Here is a 21,256-nt window from a genome sequence, read left to right as displayed (position 1 = left end):
ATGACATGTGCGCTAAGACATTAAGCACACTTAATATATCATCACTTGTGTCAGGTATCATAAATACTTTCATCAGCTGGAACACTGCCAAGCTGACTCAAATACTGCACACGTTGTCTAAATTAAAAAGGCACATGGCAGTTTCTGCGTATCTCAATTAGCTGTGTACCATGCACGTTGACATTCAAAATTAGCTGACTTCCCATTAGTGAGGCCTGTTCCCCACTCAGTTCAGGGCTTATATTGAGCTTGCCTGGTTTGTTTGTTGTAAAACTTACTAAGGCCCTCCTTCAGAGTCATGTTAACCACAGTTTGGATTTTGGGGGAATCAAAGCAAAGCTCACACAGTACAAACCTAATGAATCAAACCGTAAAAGATTAATGTTCCTGAATAAAGCAGCAAACCTCACATAGAGCTCCACAGACCTGCCTCTTCTTTTATTGCTCTGCTCTTAGGATGTAAGAGGAGCAGTGGACAGTGATGTCTCTCCCACATTGGCATTTATTATTGTAATGCTAAGTGCTAACTCCTATCACCCCAGTAATCCTGTTTGAGAAGCTCTGCTACAGCATTTACATTCTTATCTTTGTTTAGTCAATGCTGGCAAATAAAAGCACAAACAAATAATCTCCACTGGACAGCCTGGCACTACTGAGATGCTGCCATGTGTGTTCCAGTTGATTTTTATTTGCAGTCTCTTACGCTGGTGACAATCTTGGAGAGCAGATACAGCTCAGTAAGTGATGCAACTGTAAACCTGATGTTTTTATGAGCCTACTCTTTGTATTAAAATGAATGCTGAACAGGTGAGTGTAAGCAATGAGAGAGCTGGGCTAAATACGAAAACGCCAATGCAGTAATTTGTCTGGAACAAGTCAATGTAATTTCACCTCATTTCCTGCCTTAGCCCATGCACCAGATGCTCAACTGCCTCACTTGTCTAATTTAAAGAGCTATGTGATCTATACAAACACAGGCACCCACTTTAATTGCACAGTCTCCTTTTATCTTCAGGGGAAGAACAGAGGTAGACTCTGCCACAAAGCCATGCAGAGCAGGAGCCTAACAAAAGGGGCTCTGCACCAACCTTGGAGAAGTCCCTCTCTCTGGGCAACAGGTGGAAAGAGTGACCAATGCATCTACCTAAGCTAAAGGCTGAGAACTAGGCAACATGAGTTTTTACCTACGATTTAAAAGCACTTAAAATGGAACTGTCACCTCAGACTCTCAGAAGTGAAGAGGAAGTATAAAAGCCCATTGTTTTGTTTATTTCTTACAAAGCCGATGGCTGTTAAGTAAAGCACAACAGAAGAATTCCTACCCACCGAACTTCTAAAAATACTAGTAATGAGGACCGAGTTAGGCAAACACTATATTTGACAATGCCAGTGAACTGCATGACTCCAGAGAGCAGCCCCCAGACAGAGATGCTCAAGCCTGTTTCTAATTAAGCAGTTCCCAGTTGGTATGCTGCACCCAATGAGTGTCTCCAGTCCATGCGCTTCCTGATGGAGGAAAGGCTTGGCTAACTACAAAGGTCATAAATCTCCCCACTGAAAGGTGATCAGCTTGAAAATCCCCTGTTGTTCTGTCAGAAAGCCATACAGAAGAGTTGCAAATCCATTAAATTACATCTTGCAGATATGTATCTAAGGAGAATACATGGCATTTGGTGATATATGGAAACCACCGTGTTATACCTTCAGACAGCTTACACAAGTATCTCTTTCCAAATTAACATTCTTGCCATCTGATTCTCATTAAACTCACTCAACGGTTCCATTAATCTTGTATTTCTCCTCCCAAGGGATTAACATTGATTTTTTTTGTCTTGCACACACACAGGAAGGTCATTCTGTTTCCTACAGGGTGGATTCATTCAATAAGGAACTACACTATTAAATCTGACTTAACGTTATTGTCAATAGAGCTGAGCTGCCACAATGCTGCTTATTTTTAACAGAATTTCAATGCAACTCTCCTGAGTCCACCTACATCCATCATTCCACTCCATGATATACATAAGCCACTCAACAACTCATTAAAAAGATATATAAAAAATGGAGGTCAGGGCTGTGTTCCAGGGAAGCCCTACCAACATTCAGACTCTACCTCTAATTTAAAAAAAATAATAAAACTCAAAACAATTAAAAAATGCTTCTGGGAAAAGAAGGAAATAGGAAGACAGGACAGCAGGTGGGCTTCCAAGACATTTTTAGCTGGACAGTCGAGGTTTCAGGTCACATGTGAGGACAGTATGAATTTGGTCACTGATGCAGGGCAGCCTGCATGCCTGAATGGACAAGCACTGTTTTGGGTTTGGTTAAGTCCCACTTACAAGGACCTTCAGGGCTGCCCCCTCCCTCCCTTGTAAACTGATCAAGCTCCAGTATCAGAGGGGTCAGATTGTTCTTCCCACATCTTGCCCTGGAAGTCTGCTCCAGAACCAATCTGCACCGATGGCTGGGAACCCTCTGCAATCTCCAGTGCTGATTTATAGCAGATAAAGCTGCATCCTTTAGTTGATTCAGCTTTTCTCTCCCCACAGCATTCACTATTTGTTTCCACATGTACCTGCAGAGAGCAAATGTATCCCTTCCCAGTCTTTGTTTTGCTACCCTGACAAGTCAAGCTCTCTCTTGCCCATCCCTGACCATCGTAGGCGGTTTGGTTTTTTTTTCCCCTGCTTTTTCCAGTCGGGGCTTCTCCCTTGTGAGCACTTTTGCAAAAAACATAGGCAAAAGTCACATTAGCAATATTAAAGAGCAGCTCATTGATAGATTGGAGCTTTATAGAAGCATGGGAAGGACGAGAGGAAAGGAGCAAGAGGATTGTTTTCAACATGTGAAAAATGCACAAGTTTAGATGTCACAAAGAACAAACAGGAAACGTGTACTAAGTTCCTGCCTCAGGAGCTGAATTTTCCAAAGTGCTGAGGAGTTCCTCCCAATTCCTTGGTCCTGGATTGTTTGTTCTGTTGTTTTCAGACGCTCCTTCAACACCACTGGAACAAGTTTCTGACCTAAGTGCACTTTTGGATTCTTTGTAGTGAATTTTACCTTTCTTGGATGAAATAGCAAATAAATAGCATTGAAAGAGCATTCTGGGGCAGATCAAGGTTGGGCTCACCTACTGCAGAATCCGCAAGGCAGAGAGGGATGGAAAAGGAAGAAACAACCTGTTGAATGGCTAATGGAAGAGAAAAGAAGTGATTTTAACTGTCTCTGAGCAGTCAGTGCTTTATCTCAGTATTTTAAAGTAAGCAGCAGTCTGTGCTGGCTCTTCTACGTCCCTTCCAATTCTTTCCCCTCCCGTTCTCTCTTATACATATATGTATCACCATTTGCCTGTTCTCCAAGCGTACTAGAGAAATGCAGTGCATTGAACAGAACAAAAATTGTGAAAAAAACCATTAACAGCATATAGGGATTTCCCCACATTGAGGGAAAACTTATGGAGTGGGCTGAACTGTTTAAAAGTTTTGTACTATCAGAGTAGTCCAAAAATACCCTGCTGGAGACTAGGACTTAGCAAATTCACCCTTCCAGTGTTTTCTTGTACACTCCATATTAGGTAGACCTAAGAGAGTCCCAGAGTCTGTAGCTCTTCAAGCTGCATCACAGAAGACGTCACTGGTCTTCCTCTGGGTTGCTAGAATCTCCTGTTGACTGTCACTATTACTTACTTAATTAAGAAAGGAAGAAAAAAAACCCCGCACTTTGTTCAAGGTTGCTCCATTTTTGGAAAGGCTGGTAATGACTGCCTACTCAAATGCTTTTTCTACATTTAGGTCTGTCATGTCGCTCTTAAAAATCCAAACCCCTTCTCACCAGGGGAAACTGCAGAACTGTACTGGTACAAAGATGTTCTGCTTGCACTGAATTTGCAGAGCAGAAGGATACATTCACTGTCAGAGAAAGGAAGCACCCTCCCTCCTGCCCTGCAAAAAGCTATTTTTTGCAGGCGTTGTCATATCTTATCCCCAGGAAGAGAAGAAAAGAGGGCTGTGCTAGAAAGTCGTCAGAGTCACATTTGTTTCTGTTTACTCTCTCCTTCACAGCATCGCTGTAGCAATTTATCAATGCAATGGGGGGCAAGGCACAACACACAGGCAAGGCAGACTCCTCTAATGAAAACAAATCCTTGTGAGAGGAAGAAATAGTTCACAGATCTGTCTCCTAAATCCCACTCCCACCACAATAATGTTTTCATCACTACTTACATTTAGGGACATAAGGGTACTCAGAGCTGTAAAGCACGTCATTTGTGCTGAACAGTTGCAGTACCTTGCCCAAAATAATTTGTGGTCCAAAAGCCCAAATGAATAAAGCACCACAGGAATCAAGACATAATTAGAATAAATAAGATTTTGCGCTTACAGAGCGCCTGTCATCTGCAAGTATGCACAGATATTAATTAAGCTCCACAAACCCCAGATGAAGTAGATTAGTAGCTTCATCCCTGTTTTACAGAGGTTTAAAGTGTGACACATAATCGGAGCTGGAAGTGCAGCGGAGCTGGCGGTGCCAGGGATGGTGAGAGCCAGGGCTCGTGAGAGCCAGGGCTCCACCTCCGCTCCAGCCCTCTCCACTGAATTGCCTTCAATGGAAAATGACCGAGTTGCAGCTCTTTACTCTCTGGAAGAGGAAGGACCCACCCTGTTGCACAACAGTAGCAAAGCCCTACCCTGAAGTGTTTTGATAAAAAACATGAAACAGTGCTCAGCTTGGGAAGAGAAACCAGGAGGTCGCTTGCTCTCATACATTTGCTTTGGGTGCTCTACCTCGCTCTTTCTGAAACGCCAAGAGATCACCTCTGCGTCAGCATCCCCCACAAACAGTCCTAATAATGTGGCTCGTGGCTTCTCAGGACACGGCATACATAACATCTTAAGTACTTTAATCTGTGATGTTGTTTTTTATTTTTCTATTTCTATTGCATTGTATTATATTAGAACTCAGAAGCCACACTGACCTAGTATCACACAGACACCATGTAATTAAAAACTATAGTCAATACATACATCAAAACCCTAAAATAACCCTCTCTTGATGCACGTTTTACATACAGAAATCCTGGATAATAAATAGAAATAATAAACACATCTGATACCATCCAAAAATATTTAAAGTAATAAACTCAATGTATATATGTGTTTAAGAAAAAAAACAACACTTCAAAAATAGTGTTACTAGTAAAGCTTCAATTGTTTTGTATGTCAAAGAATAGTTAGAAATTCATTTTCCTGTCATTATCTACTGAAATTCAAGTTCTTATGACCGCAATTTCTTAAAGATTCTCTTCAAGTCTTTAAGTAGTAGCTGTGATAATGAAAAATATTCTCAGTATCATAAAAGTAGTACAACTGTCCCCTTAATCAAAATTACCCAGCCCCTAACTCTGCTTCTCACCTTTGCAAAAACACGAGCAGGGGAACATCAAATGCAGCTAGGAAGAAATATCCCCAGAACAGATAAAAACAGGTTGCTCATTGTGTCTCCAGATACAATTATCCACCTAATTACACTTAGGATGAATGCACAGTTTTCCTAACCACAGGGAGATGCATTTTAATTGTGACGTTTGATTCTCTGTACACAAATACAAAAAACTGAGCAAGCAATGTCACTAGAAAATGGAAACAGATGACTGCATACTTATCGACAAAATAGCAAACAAATTGGATAAACTATGGACATAAAGCATAAATAACACTATTAATGTGGAAAGTATGCTCTTTTGTTCCCACATTTAAGCACAGAAAGCATTCTAACTTCAGCTTTCAAGGTAAAAATGCTTTTACTTAGGTCCTAGCTACCTTACAAGACATACAGACCTCGGTATGATGGAGCTATGATAATTTACCCATGCTGAGAATTTGCCCCATGATTTATATGATTACTTCATGGCAGCATGAAACAAATCCCCAAGGAAGTAACGCATGTCATCCTTAAAAATATTAAGCAATCAAGCCGTGTTTTTATTATAGGAATGGATGCCTTTGAAAACAAGGATGCATGCACCATACTGTGAGGTAAAATGAAATAAATGAACAGAAATAATTCATTTCCATGTTCTAATCAGTGGAAACTGTAGTCTTCAAATTATCCTGATGCTACCAAATGCGAGTCTGGAGACAATAGTTTGACTCTTCTGCTAAAATGAACATGAAATTGCATCCTAAGTACACAATGAACACCAAATTAAACAGTCCAAGACTCTTTGTAAAGGCTCTTTTTATTCAGCCCTTGTATCCAACTGAACAATTAAGAGCAGAAGATTTAAACAAAGCATCATATAGCTCTTAAACACTCAAATCTAATCAAAAGCAGTGTACTTATCTTGGGCAAAAGGAACATAATCTATACAAAAACCTGTTCTCAAGCAAGCTCTTCAGCTTCTAGCACTACCAGCAGAGAGAAATTTGTGTTCCACCAGCTAAAAGGATGTCTCTGGCAAGCAGAATGAAGAATATATATCAAAGACTATAACTGCATGCTTGCTGGCTGTGTTGTATTCACGGACTGGGACACTGACATCTCTGCAATGACCCGAGACAATACTGTTATACTGCTCACTGCTATTATAAATCATAATCCATTCATTAGAGATGCTGACCGTTCAGAAAAAATCTAGCCCCTACAGGCTAGAGGCTCCCTACGAGGAGATGGAAACAGAGCTGTGATAATGAGATCAGGTTAATACAAAACATTTGAAATAGAACATTGTATTTGTATGAAAATGTATATAGGTAATAATTATATGAATAGAAGACCATGGGACAGTGAGGGTTTTTTTAACACTGAGTCTACAACACTGCATTTGAAGCTAAGCTAATTTTTTGTAAGTGCATTATTCTCTCTAGCCTTCTCATCTTAAAAAGAACTGTAAGAAGTTCAGAGAGAGGCAACAGCAATAATCAAAGGAACGGGACTGCTTCGGTGATAGGTATTTATAAAATCAGTAATGGGAAGGGGGATGAATAAGAATCAGTGGTGTGTTATGTCTTCCAAAATAAGAACAACGTGCATCAGTGTGCCTAGGAAGAGCTGCATCAAGAACATACAAAATTTGGCAATTCTTTGTACAGCAGAAAGCAGACCTGTGGGTCTCCTTGCCGAAAGGTACTGTGAATGCTGAAAGCTAACACAGACTCAAGACAAGTTCACAAAGGAGAAATCCATTGTGAATTATTAAGCAAGCAGAATCTATGTCTACTTTAGGATGTCCCTGAGCTAAGTCATAACTTTAGAAGTACCATATATGCCTGCCCTGCTCTTATTCTTTCCTAGGCACTTCCTTATGCTGCTGTTGGGAGAGAAGGACTAGTTGAACCTCTGGTCTGACCCAGTACAGTCATGCCAATGTTACGTTTAGTATCTACTTGAAGAAAAAATTCCTGGTATTAGCTTCAGATTCACTTTGGGGGGATGACTAGATGGAAAGCAGCTTTGCAGAAAAGGACCTGGTGGACAACAAGCTGGCCACGAGCCAGTGATGTGCCCTTGCAGCAAAGGCAGCTAACGGTATCCTGGGCTGCATTAGGAGGAGTGTTGCCAGCTGGTTGAAAGAGGTGATCCTTCCTCTCTACTCTGCACTGATGAGGCCACACCTGGAATACTGTGTCCAGTTCTGGGCTCCCCAGTACAAGAACAACATGGAAGGTACTGGAGAGAGTCCAGCAAAGAGCCACTGAGGTCATTAAAGGACTGGAGCATGTGTCATACAAGGAGAAGCCGACAGAGCTGGAACTGTTCAGCCTGTAGAAGAGAGGTCTCAGGCAGGACCTTATCAATATGGTTAAATATCTGATGGTAAGGGGTAAAGAAGATGGAGCCAGAAACTTCTCAGTGGTATCCAGTGACTGGATGGGCACAAACTGAAATACAAGAAATTCCATTTAAACATGAAAAAAGCTTTGTTTATTGTAAGGGTGATAAAACACTGCATCCTTGGAGATACTCAAACCCCAGCTGGACACGGTCCTGGGTACCATGCTCTAGCTGAACCTGCTTGAGCAGGGGGTTGGACTAGATGATCTCCCAAGATCCCTTCCAATCTCAAGCATTCTGTGATTCTGCTATGTGGCTGATACTTCCCAAACTGCATTTACCATAGGAACTTCTCCAAAAAATAACCAGGCCTTCCTAGGGAAAGGCCAAAATCTACACTAATCTCAGAAAACAAGGGTCACAAAACAGCCTGCAGTCAATTTGTTGGTGCAGCTTAGGTGACTTAAACTCAGGTGAGTGGGAAACTTGTTTTTCCAGCTTCACTTGGAAGATACTGTATGACCGTAAAGCCCTTGGTGTGGCTGCCAATCTTATGTTTTGTGGCGCAAATCTCTCTAAGAAAAAGCAGAACTCTTACGATTAGCACAACTGGTGTTACCTGTGTATTCTACTTGACTTGATTATGGAACAAATCAAATATATTTTCACTAGATTTTGTTTTCCACCCATTTATGTGGTCACAACAGAACGCAGAAATACATTATGAAGAGTGCTTTCCATTTTCACCTTCACAAAAACTCACCAAACAAAACCCAATATATACTTTACTTTGTTTCGCTATCAAGCATAAGGATGAAGCAGTGCAGACAGCTACGTGGCGTTCTGATAACAACATTATCATCCTTGCCCTGGCCTTCAAGAGAAGTGAGGAATCATTACAGTCTTCCACTGCAATCAATAAGACTCAAGTATGAAAGAAGCAATTTTTTTTCTTTGATTTTTTTTGTTGTTTTCATTAAAACTGGCACAGTGACGGACATGAGGATGGCCATTTCCTTCCCTTTTAAATACACAACTCTTTTTCTTCTTCCCTGAACTAAAACATGTTGAGAGTTGCTCTAACTCGACAAAGTGCTATGTGAGATGAATGCTGGGCAGGAGTCTTCTGCATATCTCAGTATGTTTTTAGTTTATCTTGCAGTATTACATATGGAGCTTTAGGACTCAAATCCAGCACGCTGGCATTGATTTCCTCCTCCTCTGAATCAAAAAGGAGAATGGTACTGAACGCACTGGGGCTGGGAACTAGCGAATTTCAATGTCTTTAGTGACATACAGGTAGGTGGATTTGTGTATCGTTTTGCAAGGAGGTGTCATCTGACCCAGCTTACGTTATATTTTCTGACTTGGTTGGGCACACGCCAGTTTTGTTATCACTGTCCCAAAGCTGTGTATATCATGATGTTATATAACCAAATTTGGTACATACTGAAAGAAGTAAGATGTAGTTATTTGGTTTAGAAATGTGCTGTCAGAGATTAGCATCTGACATGGCTGACTAGTCACAGTGTAAGACAAGGGGATGCGAGCTAAGCTCTTGTTTCTGGACCAGTGAAGATACTTACTCAGTGGAAACTCCATCCGCCCCCCTGGAAGGGAGAAGTGCTCTATGATCTTTGCAAGCAGGCCCCAGAAGGAGCCTGTGAAAGGGAAGAAGAAGAAAAGAACAGAGCTAACAGAAACGCGTGAGACAGAAAAGGAGAAATGTGGCAAAAAAACCCTAACAAGTCGTATTTCCTAAAGAGAGCTGTGCTCTTACAGTACGTACAGTTTCTAAGGGCCAAGCCAAGCTAATTGTTTCTGACAGCAAACAGTTGTTCAACCAAAGGAGTAGCTCCACACCTCACCAGGAGTACTTTGGTACCTAAGTAAGCTCTCAATAGCCCCAAAAACTGATTCTATGTAGTTTTTTTCCAAATGAAAGCACAACTCCTCCACAAATGTGCTTCCTTAGATTAGGTATTAGCCAGTAGTATTTACTTTGTAAAGGCCATTGGTGGATTCTAAATACAGGCTTAAGGATCCTGTGGCATGACTTGCAAACTGCAAGCGCTAGCAAGAAGCCGGGTCAACTGTGTGGTATTTTCAACGTGCCTGCAGTTTGCTTACCACAGTATTGGACACCAACTGCCAAGAGACCCCGCTATGAAGCGGAGCGTGCTACCCACCTCATCAGATGCAGTCAGCACTGCAGTCCTGCTGTACGGTGCTGCTCTTCCACACAGCAGTGTGCTTTATATGGAAAGCACACTGATTTGACAGCTATTGTAAACACCCTACAGTCACAGTAAAACGCCACCGTTTTCAGCTACGCAGAGAAAGAACTTGTGTTTATTATGGTGGTGACTCTACCCTGTGTAAAAGTGAAGTTATTGACAACCAATGGACTCATTCATTGCTAGATCTGTGCCCTTCATTTAAAGCCAGCAACGCTCCTCAGGTTGGAATTTTCCAAATATAGCTTTGACAACCCAGTTCTGCGAACCCGGGGGAAGAGACATGACTACTTTGCTAATTGATGCTGATACACCAGGGAGAATCAGCACTGTCTACAGCACAGTTTTCCCTTAAAGTAGACTAGGTCAGTTGGATGGCAACTGCACTAAGTCAAATAGTAATTCTCACAACCAGATCCTCTTTCACTAAATTATTACACATCCACAATAGTATTACTACAGTGGGAAAAGTATGTACTCAAATGTTTGGGGAGACCAGCACTGAAACAGCATATGTGAATCTTAATTTCAGCTGCCTGTGCATGTGTCTTGCATAGTTTCAAGCCACTTGGAACTAGCTGATAATCTAGTTTGCCCTCTTGCATAACCCAAGACATACATTTCCCTCTGGTAGGGGACTGAACATACTGTGCTCAAGAACTTGTATTTTTAATAGCAGTACAGCTAGTACTTGGCTAATACATACATTTCAGAAAGGCATCCAGTCTTCTGATGGCCTCGAGGAGATGCAGAATGTACCACTTCTTACATTATATCCTCAATTGCATAAACCCAGTCTTAAGTTCTCCATGGGGACAACTGTCTCTCATTCAGTACACAGGACAAAATCACTTAGCTAGCAGCCATTCAGTATTTTATTTTTGCCCTTTTTATTTGATGCATAGCCCTAAAAGCCTTGTTTACTGCACATTATTCCAGCTCTGTTCTGAAGGCAGAATGATTAATTTCTTTACAGGCTTTTCTGTAGTGCTCATCAGATGCTTGTAACTTCTTATGTGCAATTTCCTAGCTTTTGGAAAAGCATACAAAGGAATGCCATTATGTGGCATCCTATAGCTACTGCCATGATTCATATCAGCAGGGATAGACCAGACCTTTGCTATCATAGCTAACAGGTGTAAACCACAGGCTGCCAGCATGGCCAAGCTAAAGGAGATGAGGCACACACTTAAGCAAAGTGATTTTCACCGATACTTGCTGGCACCAGGATGGGAAGATTCAGAATTTTAAGATGACTGAAGGCTATGGAGTAGAAGTACTCTTACATGTTCATGCTCCTTTGTCTCTCTCATAAGACTGGCCCCTTTAATTCATCCTTTCCAACATGCCCACCCCTCAACCTATGTGTCTCGGCCTGGTTCCTTAACCCAGCCTCATTCCTCTTATCTATCCAGTCTTATCCAGTGTTACCTATCTTATTTTCTATCTATCCTCATTCCTCTCACTTTGTAATTGAGTTTATCTTTCCTCTTCCCTACTTACTTATGGACTGAGTCTCTGCCCCCAAATTCCACATCTCACTGTCTTTTTCACCTCTCCTAAATTTTACTCCTATCCTTGACTAAGAGATGATGGAGCTTACTGGGGTTTGAGGGAAACGAGCATTCACAGACTCCTTAGAGGTTTCAGAAATACGTATCTACTAAGCACGTATAAAATGTGTTTTTTAAAGGTTATAGCTTGGATAACCTAGGAAGGAATTTCTTAAGGAGGGTAAAAAGCACATTAATATGTTACAAAGATCACCCATTCCTGACAAAACCTGGAGACACTAAGGCACAGTAAAGAAGACGTCACAGAAGCATTTAATGTCCTTTCTTTAGCCTTGTTTTCAGAAAGTTAAGCCATGTTGGGTGACATTTTCCAAGAGTAAACTGGGCCAGAGCAGATGGGCATCTCAGAAATTTTTATTCCAAATGACTAGTTTCAGAAAATTTTAAGCAACTGAAATGGGAGGACACAGTATGTGGTTCTGTCCATAAAATACGACAAAAATGAAAGCTATTAGTATCATGTTGGCATCTAACTCGATGGCTGCTCTGATATCAGTGACTTGTCTGAAATCATGACACTAAGCAAAGAACGTCATTCTATCTTGCCAGTTTCTTACTGACTGCTTTTGTAAAGGATGGATCACAGCAACAAAGTAACATTATTGCCTCATATAAGCCTGATATGTGCATAGCTGTTTTGTAACCTTCTCCTGACATATGCACTAGCTATTCATTTGCTGGTTTTGCACTGAACATTCGTTATTACCGAATATCTCATCCCTTGCCCGTAGATTCCGCTATTTTCTCTCAGTTATAGCTTCACTTTATGTTTGTCCTGTTATGCGCTGATATCCTTTCAGTTTTGGAGTTGCCTGCAAATCTCATCAGGACCAGATTTATGCCAGGAAATACAAATCTACTAGCAAAGACACAAAGTGGTCACACGGATACAGAATTCCTGTAAAAATGAAATTACTCAAGAAAGACTTCTAAAATCCCAGAGAGACCTAGTAAGGGCTACAGTTAACAAGACACATAATTGATGAAATATGATTAACTGTTCTGATTTCATAAGAGAAGTGGGTTTTGGTCTTCCACAAAGCTCCCTGTATTATTATTATTATTATTATTATTATTATTATTATTATTATTATTAAGGTCTAGGCCCTGTGTCTGTAAGTAAGTTTGTTTTGGGGATGGTGCAACAGAAAAAATACTTCCTGGATGGGAGTGTTACCAAAAAAAACCACAAATGTGGAGTCACTTCGCCTACAGAAGGCTGGAGCTAAGCTGCAGCTTAAGATAGTAACAGATTAATTTTGTCGTAAATGCACAGTTTAGCTTGATTTGAGTAGACACAAGACTCCAGCCCAAGGTTTGCAAACCCCATGTATATCTATATTCTACAGTTATTTAGTTCAGATCTTTCAAACATCAGTGTACTGCTTATTTAAAATGTGTAACAGTTAGTAGGAAAAGCAGGAAAGACGAAGCAGTGAATTGACTTCCAAAACTATCAGCCTTTGTCAATTAAAATATTTGCTTTTGACATAAGTCCTAATTAGTTAAAAACATTCAATCCAGTCTTAAAATAGAGGTTCAAGCTACCCAATTTATTCTTGGAACAGCCACTTGCTCTCAGGATTATGAAGACAATGGCATCCAGAGCAAGCATGAGCCCTCTCCCCTCTTATTACAGTTAATCAGGAACATAAATACTATAATGGAGCTGAGCCCCTGCAAACTCACCAGGCTGTGCATAATTTCCACTCCAGCTGGATTCACTGTGAGCGCTTCATCATACAATTGCCTAGCCTCCTCCAAATTGCCTTTCATCTCTGCAAGCCTCCCACGCATGTACAGTACAGCATGAGATGTGGGGAAAAGACTAGCTGCCTCCTGGATACAAAAGCCCGCTTCTTTGAGATGCCGTTGTTCCATGAAGAGTTCAGCTAAAAAAATAAACAAAAACAAAAACCAAAAACCACCCTACCATTAGTTGAAATAATTCAGAGACCTTTCTTCACATTAATTACATATCATCTCCCTTAAGCATATTAAAACATGAGGCCATGATCCTGCACAGTGCTTACTACTATGGTTAGTGCTTATTATCACGAGCTGATTCACTGAACGGATCTTTTTTAGTGCTAAAGGCTCCGTACAGATGTTCATGGACATCTTTAGGTGTTGTCCTGACAGAGGACGGCCTTAAGGATTCCTCAATCAGGAATGTAAACAGTGCTGAACTGAGCCCTAAGGAAGCAGGGCTGGTAGCCACTTGGAGCCATCATATGTATTTCCAAATAATCTGGGGAAAGAAAGAACAGAATAAGCCATCACTGTCTACTGAGAACTTTAAACATGTCAGAGTAATAGGATACATCTGACTGAGCTGAACATTAGATAACTTATTTAAAAGAGTATTTCCACATTTTAAAAGACGATTAAAAGTTTTTCTCTCTGCTTATTTGTCTAGTTTATGAGATAGCTGTTTCTTAACTTTTCAGAGACTATTAAAATCAAAAGGCTTTTATCACAGAAACTTATTCATATTGTGTATTCACACATTTACTTCCTCATACATACTCTATAGAAAAACAAAAGAGAGCTCTTGGAAGAGACTGCTTAGTCATTTACTTCTTCAACTATCAGCAACTATCTTAGTGGTTTTCTTAAGAAAAAAAATGTAGCAGGCATACTAATGTGCTTGACTCAATTTGAATCAAATAATTTCTCATGTTAAACATAAATTTCATAACATATCTCATGGTTAAAATTTAACATTTCTCAGGATCTGGACTAGATCATCGGTGGACTAGATGATCATTGTGTTTGACTAGCTGATCATTGTAGGTCCCTTCCAACTGAAATAGTCTATTCTAATTCTAGATTTATAATGCATTAAATCCTTGCAAAAGGCTTCAAAAGTGATACTCAGTTTTCACTGCCACAAGTAACTGAAAACGGAAACTGTGTTTTTAGAGAGATACATACGTATGCATGTATGTATGTATGCACGTATGTATATAAAATAATTCTTCACACAGCAGCCATTGCTTTTTGGTCCATAACCTGTTTGTGTTCTACACATTATCACAGCAAAAGCTCAAAGTCTAATTTTTTTCTTAATGGATGTATTAATGCAGTATTGACAGTTCAAGAGTCCAATTTGAAATGACTACTTCAGGCTCCAGATTTAGATAAATAATTCTGAAATTAGGTACAACCTTAAATGCCCTGACTTTTAAAGGCAGTGAATATTCTCAGGAAGTCTCGGGGGGGGGGGAAATTACCCTGAAAATTCATCTTAAATAGCTTTGAAACTCAGCCAGTTTCAAAACACTGGGAGACCCAGATGACTGTGGGACTTGGCATGCTAACAAGGAGCTTGCTGGGTAGAGGTGAGCAGAAGGGCATCTCAAAGGCAGTTCTGCTTGACCATGAAAAGGCCCTCCTTGGCCTATCTTGACACGAGACGGTGACCACAAATAGCACTTCTATTGGCACTGAAAATGACTGTGTACTGAAAGTGACAGCATGGCTGAACACCTTCCACGTCTGAAGGGGTCCTTCCAGAAGAGAGTGAGACCTGTCGAGAAAATGCTCGAATATTTCTTAGCCATCCCTAGGTTGCACTACAGATAAATGTCATTCTCCAAGGGCTGTCAACATGAAGCAAAAACATTAGTTCCTTGGTAAGAGCTATACTCTTTAAGAGTGACTCATATACATTTCTCTCTGGTTAATCATTGCAAAATCTCAGCATGCATCCTTCTCTTGGCTCCAAGAGGCTGCAGCTATCTATAATAACAGAAAGCAAGGCCATGTACCTTGTCAAGCTGAGTACGTGCGCAGCCTTATTCAAATGTTTGTGGGAGGACAGTATTTTGCTTGCACTTCCAAGGAATGGAGCATTTTCCTGCCAAGTGCTGCATAGTAGTTGACGCTGTGCATGTGACAATAATGAGGATGGGGATGTGCAAAGTGACGATTCACAGCCTGAACATAAACACTTCATTTGCAAAGTTAGCACAAACTTTGCGGCACAAAAGAAGGGGTGAAATCCTGGCACTGTTTGAAGTCAGCAGAAGTTCTCGATACTGCCGTATTAAAAGCTCTATTAGCAACTAACAGCATAATGAGACCGGGTTCAGTTTCAGAAAGAATCAGGAGCAAGGGGGTTTAGATGTGAAATCACGCGCAGCCGGTGTTTTAATCCATACAAAATGGAGAGTACTTATTCTTTCTTTCAACAGTGCCTGTAGATCTTCTTCAGTAATAACAATTATTTAGAGGAAGTGCAGCTACACAGAATCTAAATAAGATCTACGAATTGTATTTTATGGTATGGTAATGTAGCATATTAAAGTTCAGTCCATTTCTTTGCAGGCTCAATAGTCAATAAAAAAATGATTTAATGGTGTGGGAGGCCTAATTTGCATAAAAAAAAGAATGAGAGAGGTGCCTTTGGGTTATGAAAGGAAAGGAGTGCACCCACCCAGCTAAAAATAGACATTAAGGGAAATCATTTAGGCCTGCATTAAAATGTGTTTTCTGTAAACTCATTTTTCACTTCTATTACATACTCATTTTATTTACAGATTAACAAGACACATTTATGCAACATGGTATAAAAACACAGCTAGAGGCAGAAATCAAACCCAAAAACAAGGACTCATTAAATTTATCATGGTAATACTACTGCCTCCTCTATGGTACTGAAAGTACTGAAACACCTGCCTTTGCGTTACCTGGGTCAGCAGCTTCCTGTCCACTGGATTATTCAGCATATCACCTAATCATGCTGTAAATAAGCATCTAATCAAATTAGCAGCCCTCACAAGGAAGTCCCTATTATAGAGATGGGGCACCCAATTCCACTCCAAAGAAGAGGGTTATCTCCTCAGGCTGACACAGGTAGAGAAGATCTGTAATTCTTATCCTGTGAAAGGTTCAATGCTTCAGGGAAACCATTTATGAACTTCCAACTATTGGACTACATTGTGTCTTGGACACTGACATTTCTCACAGCTTTGAAGCCAAATGCCTGTTTGCAAGCTTCCTTGCTCTCACTTAACACCATACTTCATAAAAAGAAAACAAATTACTTTCTGTTTTGAACCAAGTATCACCAAAGGCTCTCTGAATGCTACTAGGCAAAGAGAGATTATCATCCTGGATGTACCACCTCCTCTATTAGCATCTCTGGAGTAATGCTAGAAACTCTGAGTGTGAGTGATTATTAGGAAATATTTCAGCATTTTTACCTATAGGTATGGGCTGAGACAGTGCACTGCATGGATGGGCAAAGATGGGATGAACCATGCACTGTCTCCTTTCATTCACTAGCTGAAGCTTGAGTCTTCACCCACTGAGACCACAAGCAGCTATGCAGCTGACTCCAAGGTCCAGCCTAGCTTGATTCATTTCTTTCCCATATCCACCTTATGCTTCCCATCCTTGCTCTCTTGCAGTAGTATCCAGCCTACTCTGCTGTTCTTCCGAACAACTGTCATCTCTTGTGGCTATTGCCTGCCTCTCTCTTGACTTGCAACTAGACTTCCACTGACACACCAGTCTTAATGCTGGGCCCGGTCCCTGAGAGCAGCACGCATCTCCACTCAGATTATCGTTAACTCCTAATATGAGCTCCTAGTTCTTCCAGCTGTTTCTGCTAGCACTTAAGCTCATCTACAGTGAAGATCCTTAATCAAGTGAGAATTGCCAGAAGGGTATCATCAACTCACTCTCCAAAGACCAGTAACAAACGCACAGACCGAGAGCATTTCCCAGAACACTGACAAAGCTGGGCCTCCTGCAGTCAGGCTCCTTTTTTCATCTCCAAGATAAATTACTTGACAGACCTCTGTTAGAGAGTCCATCAGAGGAGTAACAACAGTGTAATCTACTCATGTCTGCATCACAGTGCTAGTCTGAGGAACAAAGTTGCCTGCCATCACCTTGAACGCTGACTCTATTCCCCGCTTCCTAAGTGTTTCAAAGCAGTGTCAAGAGAGATTGTGCTTGTCACCACAGAAGCAGCAACAACTGTAATTCTAGCCAAAAAAACAAATGGATTTTAAATGTATTTCTGCGATGTGAATAACCCAAGAATTAAAATTTCATTTCTTGCGAATCACGTTCGGTGTTATCCAAGACGCAGCACTTAACTCCCACAAGCAGACTGCTCCACATCACTCAGCTGTGCGTGCCTGCTGGATCTAAAGCACTTGGCTACTCTTGTCCACCCCAAAAATGCTCCTGCATAGCAATATAGCCAGGGCAATGCAGCCAGTGACCAGCAGGATGGTACAGTGGGGAGCAGCCCTTCATACTTTAAGAAGGTGAGAGCACCTGCGGGGATGTGTAGGGATGTGATTTCTGTTCCACATCATCTGCCTTCAGGAGCTATTAATGCTTGTTTCTGCAGCAGCCCTTAACCAGCTGGAAAGACCCACTCCTCTGAGACAGCTCTGCCTTCAGCAATGTATACAGAGCTATTACCGTGACAAAGGGTTCCCCCACTGCCTTTCCTTTCTGGCAGGTGACGGTTTAGTCATTTTTCTATATTATGACACTACCCTGCACGCAGCAGCTTGACAATTCACAGGCAGATTAGATGGAAGATTCCTCAAGCCGTATCCTGAGTGCAATCATTTCATTTGATGCAAAGCTTTGATACAGAAATGAAGAACAGAAACTGCCACATGTTCCCATACACCTGAGCTCAGCTGCTTGCTCTTTTGAAAGAGGCAACAGATCTACATTCTCAGAAGCCGTCTTTGCACGCAAACTGGTAGATAACTGGAGCCCAGGGACCTACTTTAAATTTCCAAGCTTCGGGTGTCACAGGGGCTAAAATGGCCACTAAGCTTATTTACAAATGCAGCATTAGAGTGAAAATTTCTGGAAGCAACATAGAACTATCACAAGCTACCTTCTATACTAAACAGTGCAGTCAAAACATCACTTGAAATACTACAAGATAGCTGGTTCCTTTATGTGAAGTGGGGCACTGCTCACTGGTGAGGAAACAGCTCTTTCCCAACTGGGAGAAGCAAGCCACCATCTTCTAGGCAATAAGGCCACCACCGATAAGGGTGACACAAAAATGCTTCCGTTGGAAGGGCACCTTTTGGGTTTTCTTTTACCCTCTCTCAAAACACGTATTACTGGCTATAGTCAAAGAAAGGACTTCTAAGTCTTCATATTCCAGCACAGTCAAGTAAAATTCCTATTTTCTGTCTCTGGTATGAATAAATGTTCTGCTTCCTTCCTCGTGACTGTGTACACTTTATCACTTGCCCAAAAGTTAATATGCAGCTGAAGAAATGCTAGTATTTGGTACCCTCTGTCATTCTATGGGTACCACTGGCAGTGCAACAGGTTTCTCTCCATCTCTCAGCAAAGCATCTACAGACTGCTTAACAAAGAGCATTGCTAGCTGCTGCCTGTATCCTTCACATGCGAGTGTTCACGCACACGTGCATGTTTGCATGTCCCAGATTTCGAGAAATGGCATGTGCTCTTTGAAGACCGCCCATGCCAACGGATTATCAGTCCACAAAGTTTCACATCCTGCTCCAGCAATGGAAATATCCAGAAGCCTCAGGAATGGGGGAAGCAATCCAAAATGCCAAGTGCCGATATAAGGCCATGACTCCTTTTGACTTTTTAAATTCATTGTTGATAGAAAATAAAATAAACCAAGCTGGAGAGTATAGATCAAAACCTAGTATCCCCCTAAGGACATTCAGATGAAGAGAAATGGGGAATTTGGTGATCCTTAGCCTGCACCAGAAAAGCCTAGGACAGAGCTTGCTAGACCAAGAGGCTTAGAAGAACCACTGCTGGCTCTTAAATTCACTAGTAACATTTTAAAGGGGACCAAACCACCTCACTTTACCATTTCTATCTCCAGTGTGAAGTGCTCCTAATCCCTCCTAGTAAGTAAACACTGCAGGGCAGCCATCTTATGCAGTATACCTTTATTCTCTTCAGTAATAGCTGTGTAAAGGACTACTCCCTCCTGGCTCCCCCTCGCCAGGCTCCAGCTTTTCGTACTGCTTTGTGTCACTGTAAAGAGCCACAAAAATCAGCAGCGCTTACGGAGCTCAAGAACTCAAGCAGTGAATGGGGAAGTTCTAAATTTAAAATTCGAAAATTTGAAAGCACTTTTTTTTAAAAACAAGAGAAAGAAAAATATTAGAATTGCTTCAACAACCAGTGCTGCATCACAGGACAGTAGCTGATCCCAGCTATCCTGGCAATATCAGTAAAGATGTCTCCCAAAGCTGATAAACACCTTTAATATCAGAGCTAATAACTTGAGGGGGCTTAGGATCGCTAAAAGCTTCGGGAATGAAGAGCATTTAAATACCCATGTGTGAGCTGTGCAAATACAAGCTGTGCTGGGTGAGGCGAGGGGCAGCAGGGGAGGGCCCGGCTGTGCCCTTGGCTGCTGTCAGGGTGCCCGCTGTGCGGCTGTGCAGCCGCGGGCCAGCCGGGGTTGAAGATTCCAGCCCGCTGGCCCTGACAACACGTTCTCGTGGAACAAAGCCCATCTCCTCTAACACAGCTTTTTCCCAGGAATTGGCCCATACAGAATAAAATAAATAAATCACAAGTGTTTTGTGAAGGGGGAAAAAAAAAAGTTCCTGCTGTACATAACTCGGGGAAGCAGATGTTTTTCCATTAGCTCACTGTTCTCTGCTACACTGGCTCTCTTTACATTTCTTGTTCATGGCATGTTCATTATAATATTTTTTTTCCTAGGGTAAACTTTAGCACGTTACTGAGACAGCAGGTAGCCCACTCCAGCCCCACTGTGAGTACATGGAATAGATATCCTAGTCATTTTTCTTTGAATGCTCCTTTAAATTAGCCTTAGGTCTACCTGGTGAGGTTCGCAGACTACACTTAGCAGGCATTCAGCCAATCTTAGATCAAATTACCAGACCTACTTTGCTGTGAGTGGCCATATTTGGTAAAGCACTGGGTTAGTCAAGAAGCTAAATTGTCAGATATAAAGCACTAGTAAAGACAAACAAAGTGGACATTGTAGTTAAAAGTAAAGCTTAAAATAATATAGCAACAGGAGCTGGAATATTAGAACTCTTATTAAAACTGGCTTGCAGCATTCTAAAATGCTCCATATAAATAGAGCATACAGTTATTACTGCCTGGAAATATAATCACACATAATTCAGATAAGAAATCACTCCAGTTACCTAAAGAGCTTAAAACTATTAAAACTATTCCTTTTCAGTACTAACACACTTTGCTCTCTGGGTCAAAAGGAATCTTAGAAAAATGTCGAATGAAGGTAAATTTTGGTCAGAAATTTGAACCATTTCAAGTACATTTTCCTTAGTCAAACAGCGTGATGGTATTTTCTAAATAGAAAGGAGGAGCACTGGCACGATTTTAAAAAGGAAATAAGGGGTAGAAATAGTTCCTAGGTCAGACATTTCTCTTGGTAACACATGCAGTATTATCACCAGTAATCTCTAGGATTCCCCTTGCAGCTCTTCCTGCAACAAGAGGTGGAAGGCGTTAACAAGCTTTACCAATGCCACAGAAGTTCCTTCTCTCCTCTTGAATTCAAGCTCTCAGTCATGAAAAGTAGAACAAAGAGGAAAAACAGGCATATGGATTGCATAAAGACCACCTCTCCTGGAGCTGCACCACAGCAGCATGTGCACTGCAGCACCCTTCCTGAGTACTCCC

The 21,256-nt window shown here is 41.2% G+C and overlaps 1 protein-coding gene across 4 annotated transcripts in view; it reads right to left on the bottom strand.

Annotated features, from left to right (window-relative positions):
* Positions 1-21,256, bottom strand: part of TTC7A (tetratricopeptide repeat domain 7A) — a 189,829-nt gene that overhangs the window by 27,086 nt on the left and 141,487 nt on the right. For 3 of the 4 annotated variants that reach the window (XM_068423941.1, XM_068424014.1, XM_068424179.1), the window contains exon 19: positions 13,274-13,476. In XM_068423941.1, the coding sequence (XP_068280042.1) occupies positions 13,274-13,476 (203 nt within the window). Of the gene's footprint in view, positions 1-9,358; positions 9,435-13,273; positions 13,477-21,256 lie in introns of those variants that run through there. The other variant, XM_068424103.1, reaches the window with a different exon arrangement.

Source organism: Nyctibius grandis, chromosome 1 (assembly GCF_013368605.1).
Source record: "Nyctibius grandis isolate bNycGra1 chromosome 1, bNycGra1.pri, whole genome shotgun sequence".
Lineage (NCBI taxonomy): Eukaryota > Metazoa > Chordata > Aves > Nyctibiiformes > Nyctibiidae > Nyctibius > Nyctibius grandis.
The sequence above is the reverse complement of the archived record's forward strand: the minus strand, read 5'-3'. Positions and strand labels throughout refer to the sequence as shown.